The sequence below is a fragment of the Lissotriton helveticus genome, chromosome 7 (assembly GCF_964261635.1).
Source record: "Lissotriton helveticus chromosome 7, aLisHel1.1, whole genome shotgun sequence".
In the NCBI taxonomy this organism is placed as follows: Eukaryota; Metazoa; Chordata; class Amphibia; order Caudata; family Salamandridae; genus Lissotriton; species Lissotriton helveticus.
In genome coordinates this window covers 381,189,887-381,206,647 of record NC_136068.1, presented here as the reverse complement: position 1 = coordinate 381,206,647, position 16,761 = coordinate 381,189,887, and the positions used below count along the sequence as shown (strand labels likewise).

The 16,761-nt window shown below is 43.9% G+C and overlaps 1 protein-coding gene across 1 annotated transcript in view; it reads left to right on the top strand.

The window, feature by feature from the left end:
- MMP24 (matrix metallopeptidase 24) overlaps positions 1-16,761 on the top strand; it is a 481,913-nt gene that overhangs the window by 309,243 nt on the left and 155,909 nt on the right. Inside the window, exon 4 of the mRNA XM_078652199.1 lies at positions 8,977-9,281. Within this exon, the coding sequence (XP_078508325.1) occupies positions 8,977-9,281 (305 nt within the window). The remainder of the gene's footprint in view (positions 1-8,976; positions 9,282-16,761) is intronic.

Sequence of the window (16,761 nt, the reverse complement as noted above, 5' to 3'; positions counted from 1 at the left end):
CCAGCCATATGCAAATCAGTCTTGACCCTGCTCCCCATGGGAATAGTCCAGCCCAACCTGCCAGGCCAGGTCCTCCCTGGACTGGAAGCAAGCATCCTGGTATCAGTTTCGGGGTAGGATGAAGCCACTTTAATCAGAATTTATCAGCCCTGGGGGGAAGGGCACTAGTCGATTCTCTAGTAATTTGCTACTTGTTTCAAGGTGAGTATTCAACACCGAAATGGCTGGTTTGAAAAAGTGTTTAATGAGTTTCTAGCAGGTTTGGGCGTTGAGGACATAATGGTTTAATTTGTTACCGTAATGTGTTGTATTATAAAAATCCCCGAAAATTATTTTTTAACTACGTTTGTTCATGATGTATTTACGCCTGAAAACACACATCTTGGTTGAACTCTGAGCCAGAAATCCTCCACTCGTTCCTGTCTTGGACCCTTACTTTTCATTGAATGTAAGGCAAGAGCCACAACACGCCATGGCAGTGCTCCATGCCAGTTTAATCTCAAATGTTGGTGAAATAAGCTCGGATGAACACAACTCGGGGGCTAGCTCAAATTTGCAGATTGTCTATGTAATAAATGACCAATCTTAGAGAGGTGGTGTTTTCGGCGCATATATCTCTTAGACATGCAGACAGAAACGAAGAGCGGTAGCACTTACCAAGTTGAACGTGAAGTTGTAACATCGGGTTTGACACAGTCAAACCTGATCCGTTCAAGCCACCAGTTCAAGCCACAGTATCAAATTCCTTATGCGCGACATATAGGTGGCATGTGGGGCGATCCTCCCACCCCTTCATAGCATTTTACCAACCCCTAATTCCAGTGTACGTATGTGTCCTGTTTACCTTCTATACATTTTACTCTGATCCTCATTTCTGTTTTCACCCCCGGTTGCTTCATGTCTGGTCTTCCATACTTGTTCGCAACATGGTCCCCATTTCAGTGCTACTTCCTGCCCCTGTACCACTTTGCCTACTCTATTAGACATCCCAATCTTTGAATCTTCCTCCTTCTTGCCTCGCTCTGTGTCTGGTCTGTACCGTATCTGCCCCCATCTCTGTTTGTGTCCCTCTCAGCTTTCTATTTCGGCATCAATTTCCTATCCTTTCCTTGCCCCTTCCATCTCCTCTTCTCAATGACTCTAACCACTCCCCTCCCTGCCTGGTACCCAGTGTCCTTCGTCCATCCCACAATTAGTATATAGCTTATGTGCATTTCTGCAGCCTGTGTCTTTTCTATTGCAGTGTACCTGCATTATTCCACCAAATTCAAATCTCTCACTCTACCTGCCCACTCACCATTTGAGTGACAAATGGATTCAGCTATGAATCGGGCAAGAAGGGTATAGAGATGGCTCTATGTAGGGGCGATGCAGTAAATGCATTATAACAGCAGGTGGTGGAGGAGGGTGTAGTAACTACACAGCCAATGAATCGGCAGTGTCAATATCACTCACTCCTACTTGTTAATTGGCAGATAAATACATGTCATATAAAACAATTCAAGAGCTACCAATGAGTAGGGGCTTTGGAATATCCTCCCAAAATGAAGTTCAACATTGCTTAGTATTTTCTCACAATACATATGTGAAATTGAAAACATTGCAAATTAGTGTAATGAGTAAGCTAAACATTTCTACAGTGGGTTGTGATATGTCCTTTTATTCTCATTGTTACATGTTATTATTTCACAATTAAATATTTGGCGTTCCAAAATTGCAAACATGTTAATTTGGGCCTTTCCAAAACATATTTTGCTGAAAATACAAACCAAACTTGTATACACTAATGGCACAATACACTCTGTGTCCCAATCACACAAACATTCTGCTTGAAGATTTCATAACCCCTTTGAGTGCACTTTTTCGACAAATTGTAATTCAAAAACATTCCCAGTAGAATACTTGAAAATCTACTCTCGTTGCATTTTATCATGCAGACCACTGAGTACTTTATATGATATATTCCCCGGTTCCTAATTCCGCAATATGTAATTGTAATATTAGATAGTAAACAATTACACACTGAGAAATGAAGCTCAATGTGCAAATGCACAGGTTTCTTCTTTTGTATTATTTACTTCCACAGGGAAAACATTTTTCCCTGTGGGGATTCCACTTCCCTACATCTCCTCCATGTATGGACATGATCCTTTCATCTTCCCACTTTATATGGGGACTTACTCCAGTTATTTTGCGGAATTTAATGTCTGACAATTTCCTGACTGGGTGAGGTTCAGATCGGAATTTGTGAACACACACAAACTTTCAAGTGAACAATGCCATGTTCCGCCCACTTCTCGCCCCATATTTGGAGTTTATTACTGTTTAATTCTACACAGTTATGGGACAAAATTATAATAGAGTGAAAGAATTTGTACCCATCCGCAATCCTTCTGTGAATTACTCACAGGCGTTTCCAGTCGTAAACCTATGTTTACAATCGAAAATGTGTTTGTGAGTTGGGATGTATACCTTTTGAGAGTACCTTTCAATGTGGACGAGTCAGCAGTATTCTGGCTAGAGCCTTACCCTTGACTTTACCATCCTTCCTAAAATGAGTCCCTCTCTCTCACTTTGGAAACCACCAGTATTCTATATTCTCTGGGCTGTCCAGATTGTAAGTGGATCGTTGTGGTTTCCATCTTAGTGTGTGCATAGCAATGAGAACATTTGTCAAGCCGCGCTGCCAGGTCACAGAACCCGCTGGAACGGCTCTCTAATTTTTCCTCTGTCCAAAGGACAGTAGTGGCAAGGTTAGCAGAGTTTCTGGGTTTGTAGACGGTTTGCAGACTACTGGAACCCAGTAGGTAATGCAGAGCATGATTTATTGTTCTCTTGCTGTTATGTTATGTGGACTTATACCGCGCCTGGCTGCCTCAGCAACAGGGCGTCCCAGCGCTTGCAGAGCGGAAGACAGGCAAAAGTGCAGCTAAATGGATATGAAAAGACAGGTTTTTATCAGCCTCCTGAATGTCCAGTGATCGCAGGTATTGTGAGCAGACAGAGGGATGGAATTCCACAGTGCGGGAGCCTGAGATTTAAAAGAGCGGCCCTCAGCTCTGCAGCGACGGACTCGTGGAGTGCACAGCAGGTGGTGGTCAGCAGAGCGAAGTGCACGCCTAAGAACATAGGCTGTACAGAGCTCCTGCAAGATTTGGGGACTCTGTCTGTGTAGGAGTGGTGCATAAGGTTTTTAAATTGAATTCTTTGTCTTATGGGTAGCCAATGGAGATGGTGAAGAAGGCTAGTAGCACGACATATCCTGGGTACTGCAAAAAGAACGCGTGCTGCTGCATTTTGTACACGCTGGAGTCTGGCCGTGACCGTTTTATTAGTGCCCAGCAAAAGACCATTGCAATAATCTAGATGCGACAAGACCACGGACTGCACTATTAGTTGGCGGGTAGCGGCGTAAAAAAAAAATGTGTTTAAGGCTGCGCAGGAGACCAAAGCAAGTACCAGCCACCTTCTTTGCATGAGGCTCGAAGGTAAGGGCAGTATCAATCAGAATCCCCAGATCCTTAACAGTGTTTTTGGGTTGGGGGGGAGCCTAAGGCCCTAGGCCACCACTGGAAGTTCCATTTATGGGTGTCGCGGCCTACCAGGAGCAACTCTGTTTTAGCAGAGTTCAGCTGCAAGTAGTTGTTGGTCATCCACGGGCTGTTAGTGAAGGTGAACACCAGCTGCGTATTGTCCGCGTTAGATATCATTTGATGTTACGTTCTTTGGCTAACAGAGCCAAAGGGCGGACGTATACGTTGAACAGCGTAGGGCTGCGCGCAGAGCCCTGGGAGACAATGCACCTTAGAGGGTAGATACTGGATAGGTAAGGGGGGGGCGTGAACCTGGAAGGAGCGTTCCGAGAGAAATGCCGTAAACCAGGCCAAAGCCCCGCCTTTGACTCCGTTCTCTTCAAGTCGTTGGAGAAGAATTTTATGGGGGACCGTATGAAAGGCGGCACTAAGATCGAGTAGAAATAGTGCCGATGTGCTACCCTCGTCTAGTGCTGTCTAGAGCTGCTCTGTAACTGCCAAGAGTGCTGATTCTGTACTATGGGCCCTATTAGGATGGCGGACGGACCTGTGTCCGTCCGCCACCCCAGAGGTGGAGGGACCGTCCGCAGGGGGAGCGGCGGTCCCTCCGTGCAAATTAGGATGTGACCGCCACCCTGGCGTCACATCCTGTATGTTTAACATTGTGGCGGGTGCTGCTTGAAGCGGCACCCGCCGCAATGTTAAAAATGCAAGCAGTGCATTTGCATGCACAAAGCGGCAGGCACCGCGCGGTGCCTGCCGCTTCGTGCATGCAACTGCAGGGGGGTACCATAGGTACCCCCCATGTGCACCCGCACCTTCATTCTTCCTAATATGGCTGGCGGTGTCTGATATACACCGCCACCATATTAGAGCTTTTCTGCGGCGGACGGAAAAATGACACCCCAGCCATCCTAATCTGCCGGGGGGTCATTTCGCACAACGCAGCAGTGAATCCGCATCCTCCAGGCCGGCTGTGGCTTCCGCCGGCCCGGAGGATGCGGATTCACCGCAATTGTAATCGGGCCCTATGTCTGGGGCGGAACCCATTCTGAGAATTGTCCAGAATCAAATTAGATTTTAGATAGATAGTCATGATGGTGTTGACATGAGATTCCATAATCTTAGCCAGTTTTGGAAGCAGAGATATAGGTCTAAAATTCTCTGATAAGGATAAATCAAGAGTGGGATTTTTGAGTAGCAGAACAACCTTAGCGTGTTTCCAAGATTTAGGAATCACTGCAGATTGAAGGGAGGTGTTGATGAATGTCCTACCCTCCATCAACAGGCAATTGCAACATTTTCTAAAGATGTCAGGTTTTACTGGGTCGTCCAGGGAACCTGATTTGACTTTTGCTGTTAAAATGGCTAAGTCTTCATAGGACACAGGTGGCAGAATTTCTAGGTGGTGAGAGGCTGCACAAGGAGTGGAAATTGCCACGGATTCGACTGGGCATTGCCTTGCATCTAGGGCGCTATAGATAAGATCAACCTTATTAATAAAAAATGTACCCAGTGAGTCACATTGGGAGTTGGAGGAAATGGGGTCACTGGCGCCTGTAGGAGGTTGCAACATATGTTTTACAATGGAAAAGATGGTTTTGGAGGGATTGGAGCTGGAAGCAATAGATTCTGCACAAAACGAGGCTTTCGTTTTTTGAACTAAGTTGTGGTACATTTTTATGGCCTTCCTATATGTGTGTTTAGCAGTATCGTCATATGACTGCCTCCAGGCCCGCTCTAAGATTTTACATTTTTTCCTTTCTCCTCGGAGGGCCTCATTGTACCAGGTGTGAGTTTGAGCACGCCTGGACTCTGACAATTTATCTGGGATGCACTGATCAAGGGATTTATTGTTCCAGCCCCTAAATGCTTTCTCAGCTGCCTCTGTGTCAGGAGGCAATAAGAGTGGATTGAAAAGTGGTTGCGTCCAGTTTATGCCATGGACGTTTCCACAGGGATTGACAATGGGCCCTCAAGGTAGTCTCATCTAAAACCAAGTTCACCTAAATAGTATTCTAGACAGAGATAGAACTCTTAACTGAGACTCTTCGTATTGTACAGTGTTGGACCACTACATGTGATCAATCCCTGTGGGCTGAATGTGTGCAAGGGAGAATCCTTTTGGGAGGCTACTCTTCCTGATAATGGGAACAAACTATCAACATGCTCCAGTGATTACTAGCACACAAAACAAGATTCCTCTCTGGCTTTTTCCAACTCCAACTCAGAATGAAAGACAAATCTTGTCGCACATAATTGTAAGTGGGATTTGAACCAGTTCAGGCGACAACAGAAAAATTATCTTTCATCAAATCGAATAACCTAATTATGGAGGCAATCAATATGTAGAAACTGAAGATCACATGTGAGATGACCGCAAAAGATAACCTCTGCAAAGCGATGTGAGCATGATTGTAAACCCCAAACATGCAAGCAAATGATTAAAACAGAATATTCTTACTACTGATATTATAATGTCTTGCTTTCAATTTCAGTCTTCTAGATGCCTACTGAGGTGCCAGTTCCTGAATATTAATGATTTTGAGGATCTATATTTAGGGCACTACTGATATTTCAGAGAAGTCTCCAAAACGTAAAGCCGAAACCCTTTAAAATATCAATGAAAAGTCTTCTGAGTTGGTGTCTTATCATGGGAACCACAGTACTAACTTAATAATGAGTCTCTCAAGGCAGCAGTAATCAATCTTGTTGGAGTCCATAAAGATCCATTTGTTAAAAAGAAGAGTACATTTCTTCTATTAAGGCTGTTCCAAAATATATTTTCAAAGGCGATTCCATTGTCTTCTGTAGTTGAATCTCAACTTACTTTTGAATCTGCATAATGGATACTTTGTTTTACTCTTCATTCACTTGTACTTTATTAACTTCCAATTTTTAGGATGGCTTGAAACCAAACTCTGAACATAAAGTGCAAATCTATTTAGCAATATGATCAATAGAAATCTGGTCAAACAAAAATATTCAGCTCTTTTTCAACAATGGCCAGTTCAAGAATCTGTTGTAACGGGTTAATATTTTGTTTAAACACATTGGTTTCTTACAATTATTATCTAGGCAACCTTCAAATATTCCAGCATTTTTATTGACAATTTTACCTACATGAGTCTATCATAGTATTTTAGAATTGCTGTAAAACCAGTCTTTGGTTTGTAACAAAGACATGGTCTCCTGCTAATAATTGAATGTGAAAAATTGCCACCAACCATTGATTTGCTTTTTGTGGAATTTGGCTAATGCAATTCCAGTTATTTTACCTGAACACAACTAATTTTGAAAGAAACTAATTTCTGTGGAATCCCTCTTTACAATCACAACAATAATCAGTGAATTCCCCACAAGGAAAGGCACTTAAAGCTCATGAGATATTGCGTAAGTGATATAAAAAACTATTAGATGTGATATATTGCCTCATAAACATTTACTGGGCCCAGTTTGGGACATGCTACATCTAATCTCTGAAAGTAATGATGGGAAGACTAAATAAAGGTTGAATTTTTTGGATTATATTTTTATTTTTTTATTTTATTTATTTATAAAGTTTTATACAGCGCGAACTTGATCCCGAAGGATATCAGAGCGCTTTACAATTTGAGGCAAAGGTAACAAATCAGAACATTAGTCTAACATGGATCCCTGAGGGAACTCCTAGGTTGACCGGAGTGGGTTTAAATAGAAAGTCTTGAATTTTAATTTGTTGGGTTCGATGTTGAAGATTGGCGAAAAACCCTTTGTGGGTAGTACCATTGAGGCCGAAGCGATCTTTGAGCACATTAAGTAGGGCAGAGTGGTTAACAGTGTCAAAAGCTGCAGAGAGATCAAGGAGGATAAGAAGACATGTCTTACTATTATCAAGGGAGTGGTGGATGTCATCAACAATGTTTAGTATGGCAGTTTCATTGCTGCAGCCTTTTCTGAAGCCTGATTGTAAGGGGTCCAGAAAATTGAATTTTTCGATGTGTTTAATGACTTTACTTTGACAAAGGACATGATTATAAATGTTAAATAGACGGTTAGTAAAAGTACAGTAAAAACAGATCAAGTTTACAAATGTTACCCAACACATCTTGTGACCTTGAGGTGACAGTGCACTCTACAAGTGATATTAACATTACACAACAAAACGTATGTAGAATCAAATCCCTGGGTTAAGCCAGTGGAGAAAAAACAGGAAGCACATTCTTACAACACCTGCAACTTTAGGAATTGCAACAATAATACAATTTTATTTGAAAAAGAAAGCACACAGTGGATTCCAAAGACTCAGATGTGAGAAAATAATAAAATAAAATACGACATTTTGCATGAGAAGTAAAGGCAAAACAAAAACAGGGAAATAAGACCACAGGGAAATAAGAAAGTGGATAAGAGGGAAAACAGTAACAGATAATGAGGGTGGAACAAAACTCTCTCCTTTTTTGACTTGTTCTGACGTATAGCACTGTATGCGGAAATTTTGCTAGTCTTAGGTTTCTGGCAATCAAGTTGAACTGTGTTTCTACCCAGATTCTTTTGTTGATTTGTAAAATTAAAAATATGCCTCTTTTAAAAATGTGGATGAAAAAGCTAAAATTGAGTTTTGCATACCTTTCTAGCTTTTACATTTTAGGATTTTGTTCTCAGTCATGATCACTTAAACCATTTATTTAAACTCAGGTAAATTTTTTTAATATCTGAATTTCCTAAGGCAGAAAAAGTGCCCTGTATGTACCCAATAAGACTCATTTTGAAGGTGCCTCCGGCCTGGGACATGTGGTCCTGTCCCGCTCACACTATGGGTCCCAGTAGTGGTGGCAGAGCTGGCGGTAAAGGTAAGGGCTTCCCGCACTGCGGAAGCCCTCTGCGGCTTTTCAAGGTGCCTTTGGGCACGTGTAAGCAGCGTAGATACAGCTGGTTGCCGCGAAGGAGCCTGGGACTTGTGGTCCTGTCCCGCTCCCCCTAAGAGTCCTGGCAGTGGTGGCAGAGCTAGCGGCAAATTGCAAGGGCAAAGGTAAGGGCTTCCCATGCTGCAGGAGCCCTCTGCGGCTTTTGACGGCTCCTCCGGAGGGGTGTGAGCAGCGTCCCGGCAGTGGTGGCAGAGCTGGCGGCAAAGATAAGGGTTATCAGTTGAGTACCCGCATCTATTCCAGTCAAGTTAAATGGAAGCAGCCAAATCTAACCTAGGATGATGTAAAGCTGTAATAGTGAACTATTCTATATTTTTAAATAGTAATTCCTTCTCCTATTTGCAGAAGAACAATAAATATTGTTCTTGATCTATGGTTTTCTGTGTCCCACTGTACATTCTGTTTAAAAAATGTGTCATGCTGGTGAGATTGATTTTAGTTGTTTAATAGATGATTAGCTACATAGTTTATAGTCTGATTAATCCGATGTTACTGAATTAATATGTGTCTTATGTTTTGTTTTCCCTTTACCACAGCATACACAATTTTACCCCCAAGGTTGGTGAGTTTGACACAAGGAAAGCTATTCGACAAGCATTCGATGTTTGGCAGAAAGTGACTCCATTGACTTTTGAAGAAGTTCCCTATCATGAGATCAAGAGTGAAAGGAAAGAGGCAGACATCATGATATTTTTTGCATCTGGTTTTCATGGAGATAGCTCCCCTTTTGATGGAGAAGGTGGATTTTTGGCCCATGCATATTTCCCAGGACCAGGGATTGGAGGCGACACTCATTTTGATTCGGATGAACCATGGACACTAGGAAACTCAAATCACGATGGTGAGTCCCTAAAAATATTTCAATATGTTAATTTGCAGTAACAGAAATGACAAACACAGGAAACCTGAGAGACATCCGATGTTTCCTTCAACAGTATTTCCTGTTATTCCATCCCTGCTACCTCTGCTGCAGTTGGTCGGGCTAAAGCTGGGCTTACTTCCTGGTTCAGAACAAACTTGTCCTACAATATTCATTCTGCCCCTCATAAGTCTAGTTTGATTCAAGCCTTTTATCTATGTTGGTAGAGAATCTATTGTGTTATTATTATCAATCTTTATAACTCTAATTTTAGTAACAAAAATAATCCGAACCATATGGAACTTTTTGAGTTCTTAAGAGTACTCAACCACAAATCTAGAGAGACCGGAAAGGGAATAATTTTTATATCATTTTAGGCGAGATTATTAAGAAACTTGGGAACAGCATTCTGAGGAGAAATTTGCTCGAGCCCACTTAGATAGAAGGGGCAGCCAGTGGTTTGGACGACAGAGGGCGGGAGCGTCATTCCGATCTGGTCAGTTTTGATCTTTGTAACACCATGGAAGCGGTGAACCCCGATCTGTCTGGAGCTGTCACCTTTACAGGGGGAGGGCACACTACCACCATTGATTATATTTTTATTTCACAACATTTAATGACCCAGACCTTTCTCGGTTCTGTTAATATTCTGTATTCAGTAATCACAACACCCTGACAACGGCCAGGGGGCCTTCATGGGCTATTGTATAGGTACCTGAGGATGGGGAGGGCCCCCAGGAATTTTTTTCACAAAGTATCAGGTTTGAAGACTAGTCTCGCATTCCGTCAATATAGAGGAGCTTATAAGGAAACTCTGTGTAAACCATCAGACCCTGATAATAGCTTGTCTCACCTGCATTTTGGATTGCCCAAGAGGCACCCAAGACTATATTAGACTGGGTTCTGTAATCGAGGAAGCCCTCCCTCTTCAGCCATTTAGACACTACTACCATGGTTCGATGGAATATGCAGACTAGCTAACTAATGCCTCAGGACACATTACATGGTAAACCCAAAAACTGATTTGATTGATGACTGTCGTAGGACATACTAACAGGCACTTCGAAAGAAGAAATTGGAAGTGCATGCAAAAAACGGCACTGTAGTATGTTCTGGCAAGTGGTCAATAGTAATAATTTTTCAGTCAGTAACAAGCAACTAATATTAAACTGTATCAATGGGTAGATCACTTCCCAAAAATATACAGCCCTACAAACTGCATCAGCATAGACACTGATTCACCCAGCTCTTTTTTAGCTATTGACATAGGCTTCTCCTTAAATTAGGTTACTGAGGCATTATCAGTTAGCCCTACAAATACAGTACCTGGCCCGGATGGTGTATCCATGGACCTCTACAAGACCAATTTAGAATTATGGTTTCCCTTACTAACTAATTTTGTGAATGTCGACTGTGCTTCTGGGCGCTCCCATATCTGGCATTGTACAATTATATGCCTAACTTAAAGAATGGTAATCGTGAAAGTCTCAGTTGTTACCATCCTGTTTCTCTGTTGGACTCAGTTGTGACAGTTATGAATTGGATGGTGCTTAACCCTCTGACCAGATGGATGAATGACAATCACATTCTTTCTAGGGTGCAGTTTGGATTCCATGAGGGTCTTGGTACGCTGGAGCAATGTCTCAATCTTCATCCTTTGATTAGCAATTACACCATTGCAAAGAATAGTTCCATCTACCTGTCCTTCATGGACCTCTCTTGTGCCTTTGATGGTGTAGTGAGATCCAAATTAGGGGATATTCTGGGGGTGGACCAAGGTATAGTTACCTTTTTGCATTCTCTTCTCTGTGACCTGGAAGCCTCTGTTTGTTATGGTATAAATGGTGAGAGCACAACTCCTATTAGTATATCTGGGGGGTGAGACAGGTTCATGTATTTGCCCCTCACCTATTCTTGTTGTACATTACTATCAAGCAGGGCAGTGACATGCCCATGGTTAACAACAAGACTGTCTCAGTATTGTTATATGCGATGGCGCTGCTTTGTTGGCAAGAACTGCTAATGGGCTTAAGACTTTAGTGGACATGTTTGTGGATTTTATTGGCTTATTGAATCTTGAAACCAACCCCTCTAAGATCTTTGTTATGGCATGTGGACCCACCAAAGAATCTCAAGTGCCACAGCTTGGCCATACATGGTAAATCCATAGCCAGAATACACAAATTTCAATATTTAGGAGTCAACTTTGATTTGCAAGGAACATAGGTTCTGTGTTTGTTGAAATGAGCCCTGAAATGTTCAAATGATGTTGGGTTTTTATGCAACTTGGCATCTTCCGTTGGCAGAAAACCCATAGGCCCACTCTTAGAGATCGACAAAAGAAAGTGCATACCTATTCTAACCTGTGGCGGTGGGGCCTTAGAGTCTGCGCTTAATTTGAGCCAGTGGTTTCCAGTGCTCAGCATCAGCACTTAATTGGTTTCCGGTGCTCGGCACCGGCACTTAATTGTCAACACTGCACTTAGGACAGTCTACCACATGGTGGCACTGCTCATCTAACTTAGAGAAGAACAGAACAACGGTTGTTTATGAATACAATATACACAAAAAAATTGCTAATACCTGCCTCCCCAGCCATGCCTTTAGCTTTGGGGAACCTGGAAAAATCGAACTGTCGCAGTTGCAGGCAAGAGAGCTAGTTAGTAGTTGTTTTGGCAGCGATGACAGGAGCGATGGTCAGTGCAAGCTGCAGTAGCCACCTGGTGAGGGCCCTGGCACTTATTATTTTACAAATTAAGCACTGATTTGGGTATAGGAACGCGAGTGCCCTGCAGACAGAGGAAAGCAGGGTCTGCAGTCACATTTTGGGACTCCCTGCTAGTTGTCCCACCTATGCTATCCAGTTGCCCAATCTAAGTCATCCATGAGGAGCTGGGGCTCCCAAATGTGGAGGATTTGAGAAATCCAGATCTGCTGTTATGGTGTTTGGTCTGGTGTAATTTGCAGGGTGCGTTCAACAGAGAGATCATTGAAAACTGTCTGTGATGTGATCTAGGGTCCCATATACCATGAATTTCATATATCCAACAAATACTGAACAAATTGGGCAGGCCATCAGTTTTTTCCAAAATTTGAACCCTAACCGCCAAAGACAAAAGCTGCCTAAAAGAAAACTATCTGGCTAGACAAGTCGCTAAATTAGCTAAGAGCTCTAATTCAGTGCACCAACCAGTTTACACCTGGGTGGAACCTTATGTGGATATGGTAATCAACACTCAGGACCAGATGCTAGTCACTATGACCCTAATTACGATGGTGGTCGGCCAGCCTGCCAACCCCATCGTATCAGTCAGGTGACTGTCCAACAATGAGTCGTCAGTCCCACCTGCCCTATTATGATAGGACCGCTGTGTAGACGGTTGTAAAGTGTTCTTTTCTACTACGGCTTGTGCTGTGGCCCAGGAAAAGTGCAGCAGCGGCAGTAGAAAAAGGCACTTTGTGCACATCCATGCATCGTGCCAGGCATCACGGTGCATGAATGTGTGGGGGTCACTACATGTGCCCCCAGGGCCACTTAACAATCACCTACGGGGACCCTGCTTGAGGCCCCCAAAGTCCTTTCCATTTGCCTTTCGATGCCGGTGGGACCGCCATGAACAGGCAGTCGGAAAGGGATATCCTGATCCCTGAGGCAGTGCCTACACAGGCACTGCCTCTATTGTAGGGTTAGATATCTGGCCACCATCCCGATGGGATCATTGATCCTGTCAGAGGCGACGGTCCTACCCCGACGTCTGCGGTCCGACTGGCTGTTTTGTAATGCAGCGGTCGGTCTGATGCCCAGGATGGTGGGCAGACAGCCACCGACGGCCTGTCAGTGGCTGTCTGCCCGCCAATTGTAATGAGGGCCTAAGTTTAGATTTGTTATTATTTGTTGTTATTTATTTGATTGGTCATCAATTATTTATTGCCCATGTGATGAGTATTCCACCAAAACCTTATTGTGTTTTACTTTTTTCTGTGCATTTTATGTTGCACTTGCAAAAAGATAATTTTTCCCAATATGGAGAAGATTGGGCTTTGTCCCATGCTGCTCCCAGCTCCCTTCAACTCTTCAGTGCTGAGTAGTACACCTCTCCCTCCAGGAAACCTCTTCCCCCTCCCAGATCCCGGCAGCATGCACCAAACCGTCATGGGTTGTCGTGTCACCTTTCCCACAGTATATAAGAAAAGCCATCATTTGAACCCCCTTAGGAAACTCCTAAAGGCTATGAAACCAAAAAACAAACCCAATCAACAGCTGTGGAACCTCCAGTCTCACAGTAACTATTCATGCACAAAAAAATGCATGTCAGCAAGTCTCTTGGTCAAGGCCCGCAGCCACGCCCAAATGGTAGCACCTCTTACCACCCTCAGGACCTCTGGTGTCCCAGGGCGTAGCCCTCCGAAGTGTACATCCAAACAGGTCAACGTCAGTGTAGTGGATGCTGCCTAACCTTTCCTTCATTTCTTTCCATTCCAATCTCTGCGCTGGGTCGGCCACTGGAAGCTCTTGCTCAACTCTGTGTCTTTCCCCTGGGAGGGGATCCAGTCACCTGCAGACCCGGGGCACGGCAGTCTCAAGATATTCATGACATCCCCCAATTCTGTGACATCGTGTGATTTATTATTGAACTGAAAAGCCAGCCGAAACGAGTAAGTCCAGCGATATCTGATGTGGTCTTGTCGCAGTTTTTCAGTCACTGTTGGTGGTGTTGCAGGGTTGACTGCACCAGTTCATGATACAGTGTGCAAGAGATGCCGTGAAAGGCGACAGAATCCTCCTTCCTGGCCGCTTGGAGTATAGCTTCATTTACCTTGCATGAGTGTAGCTTGACCAGGATATCGCAGATGCGTCTTTGTTCTCCTGGTCCCTAGTGAGCCACGCAGTTGGCTGTCCCAGTTTTAATTTTTGAATTGATGTATCCACAGCGCCTCTGCGTATATGCCCTCAATGAAGGCCTCCAGATCAGGTCCCTCTGCCCCTTCCTCTATGTCTCGAATTCTAATGTTATCTCTTCTAGATCTATTTTCCAAGTCCTCACCCTTCATCAGGGTCTGGTGTAGTTGAGCAAGGAGATCCTGCACCCTGCTGTGAGTATCCTACAATCGTTTGTTGAGGTCTCCACTTTGAGTAACCTGGAGTCAATTGAATCCACATCCTGTTGGATGGAGGTCATGCTGTCAGTGAGGTCTGCTTTAAGCTAATCCAGTGAGGCAGTCATGCCCTCTTGAGTTCTGTGCGCACTTTAGTTTTGAACTCACAGAGAGGCCAGCAGGTCCTCCTTAGTGAGTGCCATGTCCTTTCTTGTATCCCCTGGCTAGCCCTCTTCTCAGCGGGAGTAAAGTTACTGGTCACTCTATTTGAATTCTTTTTAAGTGACATAGGGGCAGCCAGTTGCCCGATTGCACATGAGAGGTCAGACTTGTCCCTTTTACATAGAAAGCAGTCCTTCCCTTCGGATCTGACTATGCAAACTGACCACCCTCTAAAGAGACTTGTGATAACGAACCCTGAGACACCCAGTGAAAATATGCAGTTAGGCGCTTTTCACACAACAAATGTCACACATATGAGGAAGGAACTATTTCTCTCACTGGGCCCGGTTAGGCACTCCCGGCAGCGCTTACCATGTTAGGGTCAGGCAGGGTAAAGCTGCATTAATCTTTAGCGCCACTGCGCTGGAAATGTCCTGCTGTCCTTCTGTAGAGTGACACCAAGCAACCCAGCTGCATCCACAGGAATATTCCGGGAGCTCTACTCCAGGTCCCCTCTCTGCCCGCTGCCGCTGCCTCTAGGGACGACCATGGTAAAGTCAGGCGAAACCGCCCTCTGCCTACCATGCTGTCTCCTACCTTGGGAGGTGACAAATTCGGCAGTAGGCTCCCGCTTCGGTCATCCATAGGCACTTGTGCTCTAGTCATAGCTTACCACTCGTCACCTCACAGCCCCCATGGCATTGGGTTGCCGCTCTCCCTGGGCCACGGGCAAGGTTGCTCCTCCAGTAGGCAATTCTGCTGGGTGACTTCAGGATCCGATAAGCTACCTACCCCAGGGGTGCTCAATTCCCCCTCTGGGTTGTTTTATAGAGCTGGGACCACAGGAATGGTCCAAGAGGCCGTCTCCTAGCAGAGTCAAGCTCTGGCGTTTGCTTCTTGGTTGGCGTCGGGCTCGCCCTCCTTCATCTTCCATCCACCATGCATCCTCACCATCAGGGACAGAAATCGCCTTCAGACCACAACCCAGGGCAAGGGGTCACCTCTGTCGTGGGCGGCCATGTAGCTGTGCTTCATTAGCTACTTAAAGCCGCAACTTGGAGGCAGAGACATCTTGCCTGACCACGCCCTAGTGTCTTTTGTTGCCTTTATATAATTTATGTATTTAATATTTGTATGTTTTTATTGCTTTCAATATTGTTTTTTAATGATCGAATAAAGCTACGATGATGACAAACACACAGTTGTCTTTTAACAAAATATATCTATTACAACAAAGGGAATCTATATAGCCTCATTTACCAACCAGCTGCACCAACCTAATGTTACTGCTTCTTTTGCTGCCCTCATCTGGTGAGGTGAATTCATATTCTAAAAGTATTTAAGTATTTTACATGTAAAAGTGTGAAATCCATAACTGCCACAGTGTTCTGAAATAGTAATCTGGATAGAACAAAGGAATATATAATGGAAATTATTGGGAAACTTACCAATACAAGTAGGAAATAAGAAACATCCCTGTTAAAAGGAGGGACTTAGTCCTCATTGCGTCCTTGATCAGAATATGAAGAAAAATAGGACAATGCACCTAGCATCCAAAATGCCACGAAGTATATATTTTTAAGCCTGATATCTTTGTTTCATCTGTGGAACAATGACACGTTTTAATTTATATTTTTTTAGTATACTCTGTGTGACTCAGCGTAGATCTGAGTTATTATGGGGCAAACAAATGGAGTTAAAATATATACACTTGGTCATTATCACATCTGTGCTGATGGCTTACCGAAGGATGTCCACATACGCAGAATTGAAGATGCTGGATGCCGAAGCCAGCACATGGCTGGGCATCCACACAGTCTGACACACTCATGGGTTTGTTGTCACGATTGCCCAGAGAGGTGCTCTACAGTCAGTTTAGATGGAATTGGAGCTGCAGTTTGTCATCACAATTGCCCCGAGAGGTGCTCTACAGTTAGTTTAGATGGAATTGGAGCTGTGGTGTCTGGCAGTGGACAAAAGAGGTCAAACATAGTCTTCTTTGCATGTTCAGCCAACATCATGATGGTAAGGAAAGAGGCGGGGTCAAGCCTATGAACTATCCTTCCCAAGATGGAGGATTGTCCATCAAACTTCACTGGAGGTTCCCAATGCAAAATGAACTGTAAGTCTTTCCTAAGATGTAATTTCCTGTTTGAGTCATATATACAGGAGACAATCATGAGAAGAAGGCGCTTTACAGTGA